A 20,495-nucleotide genomic window follows, 5' to 3' on the forward strand; every position below is an offset into this window, starting at 1 on the left:
CAAAAATATAGACCAGTTCTAATCACTGAAACACTATACTGTTCTTTAAACCACTCTGGCAATGTAAAGGAGCCTTAAAATTTTTACACCTGTTTTATACTCGGGGGAATTCACTAAGACAATGGGAACAATTCACTAAGTGGGCAGGCTGCTACATTCTGCCCTTCCTGAAGAGACAGCCTGCACCACACCTATTTCCTCAGATACACCCTGAAGCCCTGCTCCTCCACGCCGACCATGTTGCAATAGTGAGCTAGAGGGACAGAGTGTTTCTCTCTCTCTCTCTCTCACACAAGACTGCCTATCCCTTCACACACCGCTGGTAGTGATTTACATATTTATTGGCTACTCTGGGCACCTGAACAGACCTGTCTGTGCTGCTGGGAAGGGACATGTAACTGCTCTTGTGGCTTCCCTTTGCTGCCCTGTCAGAAATATTTTTTCTGCACGAAAGCAAAGAAATCTGTGGAGAACAGGAATTCTGCATACATGCAGTGACACCAAATTCCCCCAAGAGTAAGGAATTATAGTCCAGTGTTGGTCATCTTCTATGCATAGGGCTAGAACACTTTTTTAAGTTTTATTTTGTATACATACATATACAAAAACATCTCTGTCTATCCTCCAGAAAATAACAATTTTAAGGAATGCTCGGACTAGTTTAAGAATGCTACACATAATGCTAAGAATATGCTTGTTAGTATAGCTTATATCAAGTTGATTTAAATGAATACGTACTTTATCAGAACGTAAACTCAGAGACACTACTCCTTTGCTAGGAACCTCACTTCCAGTCAAAATGTACTAATTCTGCAATATCATTTATAAGATAGATGGGAAAGAACTAGATGATATCAGTGGAGGATTTTTCTCTACAGTATACTATTTTCTAGCATTTTGTTCAGTTTATAGTTTTGTTTTGTTTTTTTAAAGTTCCAAGTAATTAGCTTTTACCACTTCAATCAGGACACTAACTCCACAACCCGTCTCAAAATCATATTCATGCAGTCCCGTGTACCCTCACTGAATTCCACAACAACAACTTCACAGCTTCTATTAGGGTTTTCTTGTGGAAAAATTCATTTTATCTAAAAGAAATAATTTGAAGGAAGTTTGATCACCTCCATCAGTTACTCTGAGCTAAAATCAACTGCTTAGGAGAGCCAAGACCACAACTGGAAATGACCACGGAAGGTAATCCGATCAGTTCCCAAACCACTGTAGATTTACCTTGGACAAGAAAAGTGGGGCAGTACAGCCTGCATTTCATTCAACCCACTGCCTCATGGCTCACAGGATTTATTTAAGAGCTTTGGAAGATTAATTTTCATTTATGGGACTGCATGTCCTTTTTAGACTTTCGTTCAGAAACAGACCAGGACCAGGAAACAATTCTAGCTAAAACACAGAACTAACTCCTGGGGGTCAAGTCAGCATGTCTTCCACATTATCAGCAACAAAGGATCTATAGTGGAACAATAGTGGGCAACCTGCGGCTTGTGGGTGGCATAACTTTTCCATTCAGATGGAAGAATTACTCGCCAATTCTATCTCCCCACTCACCCTACTCAAACAGCTTAAGGCAATATAGAGAATGTTGGGTTTAGTTCATAGTCGCTATGCAGCATGCTGATGCTCAGAATTCAATTCCTCGGGCTTGGAGCAGATGGTAGGTTCGTATTCTATGATTTTCTTTGGCCTGACTGCTCAGTATTCTAGAAGTCACACTTGCCTACTAGCCTTCATTATGTTTAGCATATTAACTACATCCCTCACTGCTGCTCAAAGTTTGTTAACCTTAAATAACTCTTAAAGGGGTTTTCATTACCCTCCACCAGTTGCTTAAGGCAAAACTAAGTTAGGACTCACCTTATCCTTGCAGGGCCTTTGGCAGTTCTGTGCTGCGCACACAGCATTCTCATCATCAGACTCCTCAGCTCCTGACCAATCATACTTAGATGGGATATCCAGCACCTTCTTCTCTCTTTTTTTCTCTGTGCTCTCCTTTGCCAGCTCCACTTTTGCTGCAGCTGCCTTCTCTCTCTTTTTCTTCCGCTCCTCTTCTTTGGCCAGCTTCTTGGCCAACTTGTTCAACTCCTTTGTCTTGTCCAAGGTCAGTTTCAACTTTTTCTTTTTGGGTTTCTCTAGTTTCTTCAGCTCTTTAGACTTCTGCTTCACTTCTCCAAAGAACTGCTCTACCCTCTCCAGTTTCCGCTTCCGTTTCCGCTCAGAAGAATCTCTCGCTCTCATCTTGAATGGTTTCTCATCCAGGCTGTCATCCTTCGTAAAAAGGAGGAGAGATTTAATATATCAAGAGAATTCCACATGCTACATTCCCATGGTCTGTTGGAGACATCCTCCCACCTTCACCTCCCATTATCCACGTTTTGGGTGCAGAAAGGACCCTGCCTGACCACCTGGCAGGACAGCAGAGTCTGAACAAAGGGGACTCTTTCCTAGCTTTCAGCTTGCCAGAGTAAAGTAATGAATGAAATCAGATTCAACTGTGTAAGAAGAGAAAGGGTTAAGAATCAATGATGGCCTATGGAAAAGCAAAACAAACTAAGAGAAAGGATTTTGAATAAGCAGTTGCTATACTTTGTTGAGTTACATAAAAGATATTTGTAGGAAGATGATTCATTTATTCCTTAAGCGTTTGCCTGTTCTTGCTTATTCCCAATCCTAGGCTGATCTTGCTTCTGATAATTATTTGTACCAAAACTCCTATTACATAATCACATACTGTTTTTTTTCCTCACAACGTCAGCCTCATTCATTTCACATGTTGGACAAAGAATGAGTCACAGTTGTGTGAATTGGTCTTAGGTTCACTCCAGAGCCCCTTGCCTCATTCATTCCAGAAGTTGCATTGTGTTTATGAATAAGTTATGCATCTTCTGGGAGAGAAAGCAAGCACTTGTGGTTAAACTGAATTGGAACTCAGGATACCTATAGGCTTTCTAAGGGACCTCAGGCAGGTCACTTAATCTTTCTGCCTTTTCTGCATCTGTAAAATGGGGAATAATGAGGATTTCTGACTTCATGTAGATGTGGAGGATAAAATTATTTAAGGTGCATTGATGAGCTCCAGACAACTTTATAGAATAGAGAATTCCTTATTCACTTCAAGTTTTCAACAGTATGCATTAAATGAGGAATGGGGTTACATACTGAACAATGAGAATAGAAAGAAATATTGAATAGCTGCCTCATTCCCTGAGCACATCTATCTTATATGCTAAGTAAGGTATGGTTCTTGAAGGAAAACATAGTATGTCATCTAATAAGAATGTAGTGTAATGCCTGCACACAAAAGGGCAGAGTTAAGGTTGTGTGTGCAGCCATAAATTTATTACCATTTGTATTGTCATAACACCCAGGAATCTGTCATGGATGAAGTCCCCATTGAGCTAGGTGCGGTACAAGGAGAAAGAGTCCGTGCTCCCAAAGAGCTTCCTTAATCATTTTCTGACTTGAGTGCTTTGCTCTGTAACCTTAATATTCCTTTAATATTGTTTTAATGTGGAATGATTTTGAAAAAATGGCCTGAGTGCCAGGAAATGGCTGCCATTGCACCTCCAAGCAAAGTAATTTGTTCGGCAGACACAGCCTATAGCTGTCTAAAGCAGATGAGTTTTAGGTTAACCTTTGGGAAAGCTTGTTTTGGCCAAAACAACTAATTTTAAATGGAAAATCTTTATATGCTCATTTAGTTTGCATAGGTTCTAGCTGAGAGAGTTTTAAAATGGAAATTTGTAGTGAATTTGTTTTAGGCTCAATAACTGCATGGGAGGTTTGATAATAAATAAAGGCACTCTCGCTTTACAAATGATTTGAGGCATGCAGTTAGTCTCTGTCAATGTAACTAGGTTTTTAGTACATGGTTTGACTGCAAATGCAAGGCTCCTGTATTCATGCAAAGGAAATGGTTTATTTTGTGACTCCTTTGGATGTAAATAAAGGGCTTGGTGCTAAAGATGTTAACTGTAAGGGCAATGGTTGCCTGTTTTTTCCCCCCACCAACCCTTACCTCTGATCTGAATCAGACCTTTACATTGTTCTAAAGAGACACTGGTGCCACCTGTGGCACTTAGAATGTATTTCAATTTAGAATCAGTTCTAGATATGCATCCTGTATTTCTCTCTACCCTTAAAGCATCTTCTTGAAAAAAAGACCTGTTTTTAGAGTTCATCACTTGTTGTTTTGTATTTCTCACCTTAAGTAACAATTGGTTCTGCAATACATATGCAAATAGGAGCAGGAGTTTAAGTTGCACAGTTTTTTCTTCTCGTCCCCCCCCCCCCCAAAAAAAATTTTTTTTAATGTGAACAAGCATATGTATATACACAATTTCCTTTCCAACCAGTAAAATATTGCACACCTGTAATAAGTGGATACAAAGCTAGACAGTAGGGGCAAGAGTTACTTATTTTGAAATAATTGTCTTCCCACTGTCCTTTTCAGCTGGTTCAGATTCTGAACCATTCATTCATGACTTCTGAATGCTTTGCTCTGCAATTTTAATTTTATGGTTCGGTGTATGGAATTTCCTAGTTTTTCAGGCAGGTTTTTTTAATAAAAGAAATTCCACTAACTTCTGGACAGAAGTGGAATGTTTTTTACTGTACGTTAAGCACAATCAATGAGGCAGGAGTTCTTGCTATAGCATATGGAAAATGACAAGGTGTCTCTGAAAAGACCTGCTGTCAGATGCCCCCCTCCAAGGAATGCTGAGCTGAAAAGAATGATGGAAGAACTTACAAGAGCTAATTAATTATTTACAGCAAGTTAAACATAGTGGTGAGTGAGGTCTGAGGTTTCTTTGGATCTGAGGCTATTCCTTTGCAAAAAGATGCAAGATGCCAGGGGAAAATCCACTGAAAAATGATGTGAAATTCCATTTAAAAAAAAAGTACAACATTGACCCAATTTCATTCTATGCTACAATTTTTCTTCACATCTATACCTCCATGATGTGAAGGAATCTGTCTTCACAGGGTGGATGCGTGGCCTGTAAAATCCGCCAAATATGTTGGGTCTCATCCAAAGATACCTCCAGTAGATCTCCTATCATCATTAGATCTTCTAGTTGACATTTGGCACCAGGTGACAGCTCTAGCACCGGAGGTTCCAAACTGCGAGGTACCAAGGGGCTTTTCCGGGGCTGCTTCCTTGGGGTGCTAGGACCTTTCAAACAGAAGGCAAATCACATAGACCAGACAGGAAGGTGGTCAGAAACAAGACAATAGTGCATTATTTTTCAGTAACAGTTTGAGGGTGGAGAAGGCTCAAACAGAAACTTTGGGCACTGACACAGCCACTAAGCATGAGCAAATAAGAATTTTGTCATATTTCTACTGTATATTCCTTGACCACTAGTTGCCTTTCCCATATAAAGACATGATGCCCTCTGAGCTTACCTGAGGTGATTAGCATTATCATTCACTGGCTGAGGTTCCCAACCACCAGCTCAGACCCCTCTCAATGGTGAATACATAGAAAAGGCAATACCTTGAGGACAGCTTTTGGAAGCAGATGAATATGCATGTTCAGCACAGAATGAGGGAGCTGTCCACATGTGTGTCACCACTTCCTCTGATTTGATGGGGATCTCCTCATCACAGAACAAGTTGGGTTCCAGGCTGCTTGAAGATTTCACACTAGCATTATCCTAAAGAAGTCACCATAGCAAGAAAAACACAGCTGGAATTTATCGACTGCTACAACTGGAATTTATCTACTTCGGAGCAGATCCGAATCCTCAAAAGCCCAAAGCTTCTAGAACCTGCTCAGAACTACCCTGCCACAGAAATTGATAGTGCCAGCGTATTGTGCAATTAACTTAGCTATTTAAATAATGAGATGGCAGCAGCTCTAGAGAGAGATCATGTTCCTTATACACTGAGTGTAGTGGAAGAATGAGTGATTTCCCAACTTTCCCCCCAGATTAGTCCCCAGGTGTGAACTCCATTGTCAACAGAATGATATTCCATGGAGGTCCCTGCTTTTGAGGTCTAGGAACTAGGGGTTTATAGACACTGCACAGGTACTCTTTGCACTTCTGGAAGAATTTCAGGTCAGGTTGCATCCCTGGCAAAGGCTGTCAAATTTGGCATCTGTCTATGGATAGAGAGAAATTCATCAGAGAGGATCCTAAGGCAAATTTGAAATCAGAAATGCCATGAATTTCTTGTCATCAAGCCCAGGATTTTGAAAAAACAAATATTCAGTGCCTAAATTAGGGCCATTACACCTATTAGTGTGGAACCAAGGACTTTTATTTGCAGTTGAAATCTTCTATACAAAGTTTGACTCCAGATTAAATGACAAATTAGTGGACTGTTTTGTTCATGCTTTTAATTAAGGCTCATTAGGCATTCATGAACAGTATATTCATGACTCCACATCATCTGTGAAGAAACCAACATGAAACAGGTGACAGGGAATCAGCTACTATATGCCTACTTAGACACAGGTAGTTTGTGGAGTAGCATCTAAAGGCTTTGGTCCACTAGGCACTATACACACAAACAAAAATCCATGGTCCCAGCCCCAAAATGCTTACAGTTTAAGAAGAGGATGAGAAACAACAAATGGATAAAAAGAGGTGGGGAGCATAAGGCAACTATGATCAGTGCAATAAGCAGGAGTCACAAAACACCAGCTGCCTGGCTAATATCAAGCATTTTATTAGAATCATGGCATACGTGAATTTTAAGGAGATATTTAGAGAATAATGTAGTTGACTGCAGATTTTTAACAGGGAGTAAATCCCATGCCATCCTTTATGCAAGGAGATGCTTGTGGGAAAATACGACTAGTAAACAACAAAAGTTGGCATCTTTAGCAGAGTAGAGGTATATAGTTCTATATGAGAGAATGGATAAAAGGTATTGCACAGAGAGGTCATGAAGGAATTTAGAAATGAAGAAAAAATAGGTTTGTGCTTGCTGCGGTGAAAAGGGGGAAGGACTGGTAGGAAAATGTAAACAGGACGGGGCGACATAGTCTAAGCAATAATTTAAGATATTTGCAGTAGCTTTAATGACAGATTTTAAAGTGGTGGGATGGCATTTATTAAGAGCAAAGAGGAGAAAGCTGGAGACAAAATAAACAGATACACTGAGGGTTAGAAGCAGGGACACAGGAAAGGCCAGATCTTAGAGAGACATTATGCAGGAATAAGGGGCAAGATTTAGATATGGGTTGGTTGTGAGAGTCTAGAAAGGACAGAATTGAAGAGGACACAGATTATAGTGCTGAGTGACAAAGAATTGTGTTGTCCATAGTGAGCGGGAACAAAAAAAAGAAGGGATCAAGAGCTCAAATATCAGTCTTAAAACTGAGTTTTTCATTCCACGTAAGCATTTAAGAGGGAGTAAACTACACATTAGTGCAACCTGCAGAAAACGCGAGTTGAGAAGCAGGAACATCAGAAGAAAAGTACAAATAGCCCTAGAAAAGTGAGAAACACGAGAAGAAGTTGTGATCTTCAGCTTGGGGACAACATCAATACGCCTGGGTAAAAATTCTGAAACATTCAATGGGAGAGAGAAAGCTGGAAGACTAATGCTCAAAGAGGAGAAAGTGGAGATTAAATCAAATATGAGTTTGCATTACAGGACAAACAAGTCAAAGCAATTTTGGGCCCATCAAAGCTGAAGGCAAGAGTCCACCTCCATCTACAAATCTGGTGAAACCGCAATGGGAATACTGTGCCCTGTCCTGGACACCACATTATCAAGGTTGCAGGAAGTCCAGAAAAGAATAATTAAGGGCCTCTTGTGATTACAGTAATCAAATATTTATCGAGTTAACCACCAAAGATGCAGTCATAAGTGTAAAACTAGATGTGATGGGATGAACCACAATTGGCTGGAAGACTGTAATCAAAGAGAAGTTATCAATATTTGCTGTCAAACTGGGAGGAAGTATCTTGAGGGGTTCTGTAATGGTCTGTGCTGGGTCCAGTACCATTCAACGTTTCAATTATAAAATTAACAATGACCCCAAGATGGCAGAGGCATGGAGAACAGGATTAAAACGCAAAATGACTGTAATAAATTGGAGAATTGGTCTGTTTATCTAGCTGTAAAATAGTCTCAGTCCCATTGCCCAGGGCATGTAGACAAGACTGATACAATACAAGTTAAGTATTTTGATGGCAATAATCCTGCATTAACAAGAGAAAGTACCAGATTATCTAACAGGCCTTCCCATGTCTAATTTTATGATTCTACAAAGATTTCATTGCCTTTTAAAGTAATCTAATGGAACCTCAAATTTTCTCAGCATTATGTCTCCTGAAGGAAATACAATGCTGTATCACTAAGGTGACCACCTGCACTAGGAGAACACTGTCTCACATTCTTCACTGAAAACAGTGAGCAGCATCTCAGAGAACAGTTTGACTTTTCATCTCAATATAGTCTCACTGAAAACACACTTAACTACCTACAGTAGTCTGACTAATCTCTGCAGTTTTCTCATGAAAATTCTTCTGCAGCAAAACTTTTTCTGAAGCCTAAGGATAAAAGCAGTTTTAGTTTCTGAGTCAGCTCCAAGAGCTTAGTTTACACATAGAACCAGAGCTGTATCCTGACCTCCTCCGCATGCACAAATGGGGCAGAGAACAGATGGATAGCAAAATGCCGAAGGAGATGGAGCAAAAGAAAACTTCTTATAGAACAAGGAGTTTTCAAATCCCACTTTCTGCTACACTGTAGCTTGGTGAAAAGCTCCTGTTTTGGGCACTAATTTAATCTGTGACAAGTATATAACGTCTGTGAAAAAGTACAAAATCAGAACATGGCCCTCATCCTGATCTACACAGCATAAAATACAATTCCTCATTTTCTTGTGGCTCCAAATCCCTGAAAACTGCAAGTATCTAGAATTTAGTACTAGAGAACTGTTTTAAAACTAGTCACACAATACGTTACGGAGTTTTAAGCAAGAATGCTATGACCAAAAATGTTCAGCACTCTAAATCTATTATGTACAGAAGAAACCCATCAAAAACCTCTCATGACAGGTACAAGGCCACACTATGTATCTTAAGTCTTGTCTACACATAGAAATTATTCTGGAATAAGGTAGTGTCTGATTTTTAAATGAAACGCTGCTCTGGGTAAACTGCATGTATGGACACTTGTTTTGGAATAAGAATGCTTTTTCCTGGTTTAGCTTAATCCCCTTCCAAAGGAGACTAAACTAACTTGGAAAAAGGTACTATTATTCCAAAAGGGCAATGTTCACATATGGAAATAAATCCATGTACAGACATGCCCTTAGTACCAATGCTGGGTTATTACCTTTATATCATAGCCGTACGTCTCCCTGATGTCTTCATCAGAATCTGTTTCTTCATCATCATAGTCCATGGTCTGCCGGGGGGATGACGACACACTGCCTATCACACGGTTAAAAGCTGATTGCTGGAAACTAGTTAGGTGACCCTAAGTGACAAAGGAAAACACGAATGAAGCAGCAAACAAATGGATACAGTAAGAAACTGCAGGAAAAATCACTGCTGGAAAGAATGATTATACGAAGGCTAGTTGCCCTCCTTTGGCTTCAGAAATAGTCTGTACATGCATAGCAGAACCCATGTACAACTGTCACCATATCTGAAGGTATGGGAAAAAACCTGGGATGATGTCTAAGAAATAAGCCTCAGGGGATTTATTTTTTATCTTCTCCAATCCTTTTGAGAAATACTGGCTGACAGCCCTACTGACTCCTCATTTTATCCAGAGCTGTCAAAGCACAGTCAGTGATAGCACAAGCTTCTTCCTCACCACCACATCATTTCAGTAAGCCTCCATCTTGATATGGAGAAACATCTTTAGCAGTTGTAGTAGAACACTTGCAGTTCTCCCTGAAACTGCCAAAAAGGCATCAACTGCTTTATGGATAACTATCTACTGGGAACAGTACTAAGGCCAACATTTCATACAGGCCACTCAACTTGCCAGATAGTACTGGCATTTAGATGGCTCAAGTGTCTTATAAATACCTAAGCCTGCTGATAACTTTTGTCATTACCTGGGAGCTACAATAAAATCAATAACCTAAATGACCGACACCTAATGCTCAACACATAGCTTCTTTCCCAACGTGCACATAGAAGACTGGCGAATCATAGTGAAGAGGTAAAGAGTAAGATACCCCGGCACTCCCTACCTGTAGGTCAGGGTTAGCTGCTGCTTTCTGTAGCTCTGCACTGATTATCTTCTCTGTTTTCTCCCTAGCTGCCTGCTCCACCATGCGCTGGCTGAGAACAGAAAGCTTGGCCAAAGCAGAGGACAGTTCATCAGTGGCCAGAGCCTGCCGTGCTCGGTCCTGCCAGCTCATAGCACGTTCTGTCAGGCACTGCAATGCCTCCCCCTCAGGCAGCCGTACAGGTAGCTTCTGCAGGGATACCAGCAGAGACAAGATGGTTTCAAGTCGAGGCCTTCGAGAACGCATGCAGAGTGGACACAGGAATTTGACTTCTTTGGCCTGCCAGCTAGAGCCCTTCTTCTGGGAACTGGTTTTGGGGAGAGGCACACAACTGCTATGAAACCAGTCTTTGCAGAGTTCACATTGTAGCATGAACCCACTAGCCGTTTTGCGACAGATGCAGAACTTGACTTCCTCTATATGGTCCACCATGGTCATCTTAGCCAGGTTAGCTGCCCTGAGGGCATGCATAGCTTCGATCTCCTTCTGCTCCCGGTCCTTGAATACAGCCACCTGCACAGCACAGAGAGCGATAGCCAATAACCCTTCACAGCAAATGAACACAAGGCTTTGCTACCAGAGTAAACACCACTGAAAGGCAAGGACATATCAAGAATCTCCTAAGCATAGTGACTCAAAAACCAGACGAAAATGAAATTCTAGTTACAATTTCCTCCCCAGAACCATGCTAATTCCCTGACTTTCTGACGTATGATCAGCATCTAACATTTATACAGTACCGGTCTTCCCAAAAGCTTACACAGCACTCTGCAAACTTAAACAGAGACCCAAGCTGTACCAGGAAACACTTTCCACTGAAATTCAGCCACCTCTTAAGTGAAGCACTGGTCTAAGAGTTACTGCAATGCTGTGTTTTCCAATTTAAATTGCAGGGGGAAATGTACTTACTCAAATTGGAGTCTGGATCAGAAACCCATACTAATGTCCCCGATACCCATTATTCCTGGGGGAATTCTGCGCATCTGCAGATGCACAGAATTCATCTGTCTCACATAATTTTGTATTTCCCCTCATTAAAAACATTTTGCCTAAGAAGTGCTGCAGTTCTGCCTTTTGCCCACCACAGGCCACTGTGGCTCCAGAACAGACAGCTGCATTCATACTACCTTCTAGTGCCACAGTGGCCTCTGGTATGCAAAGGGGGAACTGCAGCATGTAGGCAAAATGCATTTTATGCCGGAAAATACAAAATTCTATGCCCAGTGCTGCAGAATTCCCCCAGGAGTTGAGTTCATAACAGCACCCTGCCTGCGAACCCAGTTCAGGACAGAGCTGCTGGGGGGAGGCAGGGGTCACAGACTGGGGTTCAGAATGGCTAGGTGGCCGGGGGGGACAGACTGGAGCACGGTCTCAGGAGTTAGTGAGGTGACAGCATAGAGCGGGGGGGGGCTGAGAGGCTGGGAAGGGGGGCTGCAGAGACTCATAGGGATGAGGGGTGTGGGGACGGGGCAGACGTGCCTGATTAAAGGGAGAGGCTTGGAGTCAGCCAGGATCTGCATGGGGGAAGCTTCCCAACACCCTACCAATCCCCCTCCCGCAACTCTTCCCCACCCCCCAAGGAAAACCTCCCATCTACACCCAACACCCTCCAGGTTCACTCCTAGACTCCTTCCCTCTTGAGCTCCTCCGTTATCACTGACTCCTCGAAGCCTTTGCACTGTTTCTGACAGGTACAGGAAACAGTTCTGTACTGTAATTTAAATGAATTACCCAAAGTTCTGTATTAATATCCCTCTTGTCAAAAAAAAATGACCAGAATCTTTTTTGGTCTGTATTGTTACAGATATACTTGCTGATAGATATTTTGAAATAAATTACCAAAATAATTGTAACTGGCATGATTATATTGTGTTATTTGACAAATAAAATATGCAGAACTTTGAAATATTGTGCGGAGAACTTAATTTTTGGGCGCTGAATTTCCCTAGGAGTATCCCACGTGAAAGACAATGGGCTCTTTAATGACCACAAGGAGACAGGGGCTTGGATCTAAGACAAGTCACCAACAGCACAGTGCCCCACCTCACCCTCCCTATGCAATATAATTAGGCATAGGTTTAACACTAATTCAGAAAGAAGAGCATCACCTACTGAATCACCACCACCCCTTCCAGTAGCACCTGGGTATTCCCTAGTGTCTCTCATCAAAGTAAAGACATGGTCTAACCATACTGAATTTGAGATTTGATGGATAATCACTAAGGCTGCAAGTCTGTCATGGAGGACACGGATTCCGTGACCACAGTGACTTCTGCAGCCAGCAGGTGTGACTGACCCAAGGGCTGCTGGAGCAGCTCGGGCAGCCCGGGGCCAGCTGCACTGCCTCGCCCCACAGTGGCAGTCTTGGGATGCCCCACTCCCCCATAGCACCACTGGGCACCCCAGAGTTCCCACTCCAGAGCAGCAGCTGTACCCCTGGAGCCCACAGAACTCTCAAGATTTAGTCAGGGGAATATAGTACAAGTCATGGACAGGTCACATGGCCGTGGATTTTTGTTTATTGGCCATGACCAGTCAATGACTTTCACTAAAATTACCCATGATTAAATCTTAGCCTTAATGATCACACACAAAGTGGCATAACTGCAGGTTCTCAGCCTGCACCAATTTTCCTCACTCTTTTAGGAAGGAAAACTAGATGATGTCTATTGGGCCCTTACTTTAATTTCTGGTATCATCCAGTCACTATGGAGTAGTCTTATGCAACATTTTTCTCGATTAAAAAAATTAAACAAATAAAACACCCCATCAACCCCCCCTCTCTCCCCCCCCTCAAAAAAAAGACTAGTACCAGGCAACAAGTGATTCAATCCTATTTTTGCAGTTTGTGTGGGAGAGGGTTGGAATAGCTTCACACATATGTAAGAGGGTTTTTAGAACATAACGGCTGCTGTCTTCATTAAAGATCTGGGAGAAACCATAACAGTCTCCTTATATCAATAATCTGATGACCTCATCTACTGGTAAGTGGCTACACAGCCCTTAGTAGGGAAAATTTTGCACACCCCTACCAAAAGGGGGGGGAAAAACCTCTCAAATACTTCATCTGCTTGCACCAACATTTTGCTTTAAACAGGTCTGTTTCTTTAACTGTAAAATTCTGAAGGCTACATTATCTGGGTAGAACTTAGTTCAGTTTGGCGCATGGCAGGGTGAAATCTAATCACATCTTTCACACACTGCTTTTTGTGGGTGGTGGCAGCCTCATTCTTTTCAGGTATTTCGAAAGGGTTTCAGTTTATGTACATAAATGGTGAATATAGGAGTGCACATTTATTAACGCTTGTTCAGTTAAGGCTTTCCTCAGCAAACTCCCATTCTACCCCAATGCATTCTCTTTCTGAGTTGTACTTCTCTCATCTCTCACCGTCCAAATGTGTTTAAAACATCCCTAAAAACACCTGAACTGCTTTTATCAGGCCTAATACTGAGATATTCATTTTAGTGGGATGTATTCAATGGTCCTCAAGATTTCCACAAGGACAAGGACAAGAACACTTAGCAGGCTGTGAGCTAGTAGTGGTTAAAAGAGACAGGATCTCTCAAAACAGACAGGATCCCCCAAGCTGCAGAAGACACCAGCCCTTCTACGTAGCTCCTCACCACAGACGCAGTGTCCCTGGCTTCCTCCAGACCATCCTCCAGTTCACTCAGGGATTCCAGATCAAGGTCTTTGTCCTTCTCCATTAACTCCTTCACCCTCTTCCGTCTATTCTTACTGCTTCCATAAATCCCAATATCATTCCGGGGGCTCAGAACCTTTAAACACAAAGGCAACAATGTAAAATCCAAGGACACTAGTCAGATGAACTCGCACAAGGCATCAAGCACAGATGAGAACAAATATACTATGGAATGATTACACATCATAGTAGAAACTTTTCTTCCTTCTTCCCACAAAGTACAAGTTCTACTCCACCTCCTTAGCAGGAATAGCAGAAACCCTCAGTACACAAACTCACCCAAAGGAGACTGTACATGACCATGTCCCTCCTTGACACAGAACTGAAATTTATGTTTGACCCTGCCATCATATGGAGGAGTAACCTATAACTTGTATGCCCTCTTCCAAGGTTGCAGAGGGACATCAACGCCAATTTCCTGGCTCTGATACATAACTGGCTGCTGCTCACCTGTAACAGGGTATAGCTTGAGTTCTTCTTCAAGAAAGTCCTTGCCGTCCGCTCCCTCCAGGCACGGGCTGCTGCTACCTGTGACTCCACCTGTGGCAGGGCATCAAGACGTACTGGTATTGGACGGCCTTTTGCAGACAAGCTCTCCAGCTGCTCCAGATAGGCGTAGTTGCTACAGTTCTGGGGTAGAACACAATACTCTGAACTCCAGCACTGAACTTAATCATTGACCAAACTTTGCCCTGAAACCCACCCCCCATCTGACTGATATTTGGATAGCTATTCCTGTGTAATATAAACTTACCATTTAATGGACAATCTCTCATGGAACTGGCTGGCTTAGGGAACTAGTAATCGGATAGCATTTCACCTTGGTTGCTTGTTCAAATCCAACCAGGTTAACAGTAACCCAAAGTTACTAGCTGATGGTTGCTCAGAAGCCCATGTGAAATGAGTTGATAGTTCTCAGTCTACCACCCAGTAAACATGTGACTGCATCAAAAACACAGCACCACTACCAATAGCAGACTCAGCCCAGATGTCAAGAACTGCATGGACCATGGAGACAACTCCCCTCTCTTCCCTAAAGGTGACCCTCTTAGCCAAGGCTGAGGTACATAGGTAGGGTAGTGCCAAGGGGACACTTGGACTACTGTTGCTCATGTTGTACTATTCTGTAGATAGAAGACTTCTGTCTCCAGGGCAGACAAATCTGGCACCTAATGAAAGCACTAAATACATGTGGAATAATCAAAATTACAAAAAAAAAATCCTTTGCATGGTCAGCTCAATGACTTGGACACCTGGATGTACTGAGTCTTGCATCACAGCTATGCATTTCCAGTGGCAATTTGTAGACCAAACAGTATTAAGACCAAATAAGGACCTTTACCAAGTTGCATTTGGGGCAATGGAGAAAATTGATGGCCTTTGTTGTTTATGGTGGGGCCCATAAGAAAGGGAAAAAGAAAGGAATAGGTTTCCCATGGGGGAACAAATGGCAGCCCAGAATGAAGAGCAAAGAGTTAAAACATGAAAAGAATAAGGTAAGCAAGTTTAAAAGTTAAAATAAGCTTCCCTTCCCCTCTGACCTCCTTCAAGGACAGAACTGTTAAGAGAAAGGAGCATATGCCAACAGATTTCACTGCCTGCTATTAGCCCTACCTGAATGGCCTCCACTTTGGCTGTCCAGTCTCTAGCTCGTTGCAGGGCTTCTCTCAGTGCCAATACATTGGGCAGGTAAGCTGGGATGTTCTTTGCTTCATTCACAATGCTTTCCAGGGCCATCATACTTTGTCGTGGTCTAGCATGAGAAAAACCTGATTCCAGCCTCATCTCAACAAAGTGTCAGTGAAGTGAAGTCAGGTGGCAGGGCTGCTGTATCACTGCACTGCAGTGCAAGATACCACAGCACTGGTCTTGGAGGGAGCTCTTCACTACTAGATGCCAGCAGAGATGAGGAAGTTGATGGCCTATTCACCACCAAGGTCAGGGGACACTGCATCAGCAACTGACCTCAAATTCAATCTTATGACCTTGACAGGAAGCTGGTGGTGGTGACAATTATATGAGAGTAAAGAAACAACAGGAAAGTCATTCTGGGAATGCTTAGGTCTCCTCCCCGGGCCACTGCCAACCCCAACAGGGCATAATCTCCACTACAACAGTTCACTACTCGCAGTTTAAAAACTTAGTGAGACAGACAGCATCAAACAGTGAAGAAATTGGCTAGATTTTCACAGCCCCGCTCACCGCTGTGTTCTTAAGACAGACAGGATATTCTCCTTCAAACTAAAGAGGACTTCTATGACATAGCATAGCTACCAATGAAACGCTCACCTTGCCTGCAGGCAGACCTTGGCCTTCTCTTCCCATCTCTCGGACACTGTAAGCAGCTCCTGCAGCTCAGCCATGGCCTTTTCTACAGCATGATGTGGTGCCAGCCCCACACCTGAGTCAATCAGCTTCTTCATCACATCCAGAGTGACCCTCTGAGGGTCTGAGAGGGTCAACCTCACTTCATCCAGCCAACGTGCCTGCTGCAGCTCTTGCTTCAACCGGGGCAGTTCCGGAAGTTCCACATAGAGGCCAGAGCCCATGTCTATCAACATTTGCAGCTTGGAAGAGTCTGGGATCTCATCCATCATGGCTTCTTGAGCACGCTCGTGAAACTCCTCCACATCATCCAAAAGGTTCTGAAACAGACGTACAGCAAGCATAGGCAGCCATTAAGCTACAAATATGCACAGTAGAATCAAAGCAAGAGCTGTCCAGCTGGTCAACCAGCTGTTTCAATTTAAAATGACCAGCCACGTACAGATTCAGAGCTATTTCAGCTATATGCCATCTGGACTATTAAACCATCAACACTCATAGCTGCAGGTAACAGATGATCTAAACTAAACACATACCAGTGTTTGCTAACCAACTCAGGATGGTGGAAAAAGAACCAATAGATGGAAGCTGAAGCCAGACACAAGTCAAATTAGAAAGTTAGAAATCAGGCATATATTCTTAATAATGAGGGTGATTTACCATTGTAACAAAATAGCAAGGGAAGAGGTGGATTCTCTATCCCTTGGGCTCTTCATATTAAGACTGGATGCCTTTAAGGAAGATATGTTTTAGCCAAACACTAGCACAAGTTATTGGCTTCAGCACAGGAGTGACTGGGTGAAATGTACGGAGTAGTGATAGATCATCAAGTCAGACCTCCTGTGTAATAGTCTCTTCCAGCTTTAAACTATTAATCTAGTGGAAAATACAGGGGAGGAGGGGGGAATTTGCTTACTTTGCAAATCTATTGGTGGTGGGATTGTGTGGATGGGTGATCACTGTCTCTTTCATCCAATACCTAACAATGAGTAACATTAATGCCAATGTCCACCACCTACTTAAGGGGAACACCTTCAGTTGCAAATCTCATTGTTTCAGAGCCCTCTAATTTTCAGAGCGTCAACAAGCTTCTGCTATGTGACACCCCAAATTTGCAAGTTAATGACTTTATATCATGAGCTTTATTGAATGGGACACTTAGGCCTGGCCTATAACAGTTTTGTACTCTTACAACTATTTTGATGAAAAATTAACCCTCTAAGTGAAATAGCTATATCGGTACAACACTGAAGGTGGACATAGTTATACCAGTATAAATGTGTTTGTTTTGGTATAGCTTACTCCTCTACTCATACAGGAGGAAGCTCTACCAGTCAAGCACATTTATACTGGTATAACTGCATCTATTCTAGGAAGGTTCATAGATTCATAGAGTCCAAAGCCAAAAGGACCACTGTGATCATCTAGTCTGACCTCCTGTATAACACAGGCCGTAGTATTTCCCCAAAACATTTCATAGGGCATCCATCTTTTAGAAAAACATCCACTCTTGATTTAAAATTTGCCAGTAATGAGAGAATCCACAACACTTGGTTAATTGTTCCAATGGTTAATTACCCTCACTGTTAAAAATTTAAGGCTACCTCCTGGTTGTCATCTGGCAAGGCTTTTTCTCAATAGAACTGTCACAGATGCAATCAAATACCTAAATATAGAAGTACCAAGAAATATTAAGAACTAGTAAAGGTAAATTTAAATCCTGTACCCTCTCAAGTAACTAATGATAAAAATTGGTGTCATCCTCTTTCCCTGAGCCTCTGGAGCAGGGTAAATACAATAAAAAATAATATTCTGCCAAGGCTACTCTGTATTCTAAGTGGCCCACTTGTATATACCCCTCCATCTTATTTTAGAGAAGTTAACAACAACATTATTGGAGCCTTTCTGTGGGGTCCTGGTCAATGCCCACTACTAACACTTAAATTCCAACTCCCTATAGCTAAGGGGATGGGGGGATTGGGTTCCCAACACCCCAAATTATTACTATGCTTCTATTGTGTTACAGGTGTAAGCTAGTTCCAAGATACAGACACTCTTATACCCACATGGGTGGGTACTGATGCATCCAATTCCCCTTGCAGGTCTGCTGGGTTCTTCTTTTTATCTGATGGAGAAAAACAAGGTGCCTACAGTAGCAACCGTGAGAAGAGTCTGGGCTATTCTAACTAAGAGATACCAATTTCATCCTCACCATCATACAACAGCATATATCTGGGGTAACCCAGTGTTGCAAATTTGGGGGAAAAAATACAATTTGGAAGAACTAGCTGAGTATGGGAATTATAAGGATTTCCTTTCCTGCGGGACCTCACTAAAAACACCCAATCGATGATTCCCCTTTACTATTACTTTTTGAGATTTATCAGTTAGCTATCTTTTAATCTATTTCCTGTGTGTTCATTTTATATAGTTCTGGGGTCACAGCTTTTTTTTTTTTTTTAATCAAATCATGTGATACCAAGTCCAATGTCTTACAGAAATATAAACCTATTACAGCAACATTTATTTTTAGCAAATGTAATCTTATCAAAAAAAGTACCAAGTTAGCCTGAAAGGATCTATTTTCTATAAACACGTTGATTGGCACTACTTACATTACTCTCTTTTAATTCTTTATTAATAGAGTCCCATATTAGCTGCTTCATTATCTTGCCCTGGATCGGTGTCAGACTGATAAGCCTATAATTATCCAGATCATCCCGTTTACCCTTTTCAGTATTTCAAACATTTATAAATTACCCTTTTTAAAGTGGTACAATTTGTGTATGTAGACAAGGCCTTAGCAGTTTCAGATGCACGTGCAAATGAGCAGGACACAGAAATTAGCAGACTGTTCATTTGAGGTAGTTTCTAGTGTGTCTGTGAGGCAAAACTGCATTTAAAACAATGCAGATTACCTGGTAAAGTGGGGGGAAACGGTTACTACCTTTTTGTAACTCTTGTTCTTCGAGATGTGTTGTTCATGTCCATTCCATTCTAGGCGTGCACATGCCCATGTGCACAGCTGTCAAATTTTTTTGCCTTAGCAGTATCTGTAGGGCCAACTGTGGCGCCCCCCCTTAGTGCTGAGCTCATGCATTGGTATATCAGGAGCCACTGTCCCTATGCCCTCTCAGTTCCTTCTTGCTGACAATTCCAACAGAGGGGCAAGAAGGCGGATAATGGAATGGACATGAGCAACACATCTCAAGGAACAACCATTATGAAAAGGTAGGTAACCTTCGAGTGCTTGCTCATGTTGATTCCATTCTAGATGACCACAAGCAGTGTCCATGAAGGTGGGCTCGGAGTTCAGAGTCTTCCAGCACTGCTCTGCCAAAGCCAGCGTCATCTCAAGCTTGCTAGATAAGTGCATAATGAGAGACAAACGTGTGGATAGACGACCAGGCAGCAGCTCTACAGATCTCTTGAATGGGTATCTGTGCCAGGAAGGCCGCTGACGACGCTTGTGCCCTATTCGAGTGTGACATCATGATTGCCAGCGAAGGCACCTTTCGCAGCTCATCACTCTAGTGAATGCAGGCCTTAATCCAAGATAAAATCCTCTGAGCAGACACTGGACGACCTTTCATTCTGCCTGCCACCACAACTAACAGCTGCATTGACTTCCACAATGGCTTCATTCTATTTATGTAGAATGCCGGCACCCTCCTGACGTCCCAGGTGTGTAGCCTGCGCTCCTCATCTGACGTATGAGGTTTCGGAAGGAAGAAAGGTAAGTATATGTTCTGGCCTGATAAGTATATGACCTTGGGCCGCAACACTGGACGTGTTTGTAACAGGACCTTAACCTTGTAGAGGACCGTATAAAGGTGGTTCTGAAGCAAGCACCCTGATTTCAGACACCCTGCAGGCCAACATTATTGCAACCGGGAACACAACCTTCCATGAGAGAGCAGGAAGCCAAAGGTTCAAAGGGGGGCCCCCCATGAGTCTCGACAGCACAAGATTCATGTCCCAGGGAGGGATGGGATCACAGACATGTGGCAGAGATGCTGCAGGCCTTTCAAAAACCAGGCCATCATGTCGTGAGTGAAAAATCAACCTGCCTTGGAACAAAGGATGGGAAAGCAGAGATAGTGGCCAGGTGGACCTTGATTGACAACATGGACAAGTCTTGGGAGTTTGAGGTGCAGCAGATAATCCGGGATCTCCTGCAGTGGGGCCTGCTTGGCTTGTACATGCCACTCCAAAGCCCAGTATGTAAATCTTTTCCATTT

General features: G+C 42.5%; 1 protein-coding gene across 3 annotated transcripts in view; it reads right to left on the minus strand.

The window, feature by feature from the left end:
• The window catches only part of KDM5A (lysine demethylase 5A), an 80,526-nt gene that overhangs the window by 9,664 nt on the left and 50,367 nt on the right, over nucleotides 1–20,495 (minus strand). For all 3 annotated transcript variants that reach the window (XM_050917953.1, XM_050917940.1, XM_050917946.1), the window contains 9 exons: nucleotides 16,219–16,574; nucleotides 15,544–15,682; nucleotides 14,380–14,559; nucleotides 13,850–14,005; nucleotides 10,187–10,738; nucleotides 9,316–9,459; nucleotides 5,513–5,672; nucleotides 4,968–5,188; nucleotides 1,870–2,280 (listed from right to left, as the gene is read on the minus strand). In XM_050917953.1, coding sequence (XP_050773910.1) covers nucleotides 1,870–2,280; nucleotides 4,968–5,188; nucleotides 5,513–5,672; nucleotides 9,316–9,459; nucleotides 10,187–10,738; nucleotides 13,850–14,005; nucleotides 14,380–14,559; nucleotides 15,544–15,682; nucleotides 16,219–16,574 — 2,319 coding nt within the window. The remainder of the gene's footprint in view (nucleotides 1–1,869; nucleotides 2,281–4,967; nucleotides 5,189–5,512; nucleotides 5,673–9,315; nucleotides 9,460–10,186; nucleotides 10,739–13,849; nucleotides 14,006–14,379; nucleotides 14,560–15,543; nucleotides 15,683–16,218; nucleotides 16,575–20,495) is intronic.

The sequence above is a fragment of the Gopherus flavomarginatus genome, chromosome 1 (genome assembly GCF_025201925.1).
Source record: "Gopherus flavomarginatus isolate rGopFla2 chromosome 1, rGopFla2.mat.asm, whole genome shotgun sequence".
In the NCBI taxonomy this organism is placed as follows: domain Eukaryota; kingdom Metazoa; phylum Chordata; order Testudines; family Testudinidae; genus Gopherus; species Gopherus flavomarginatus.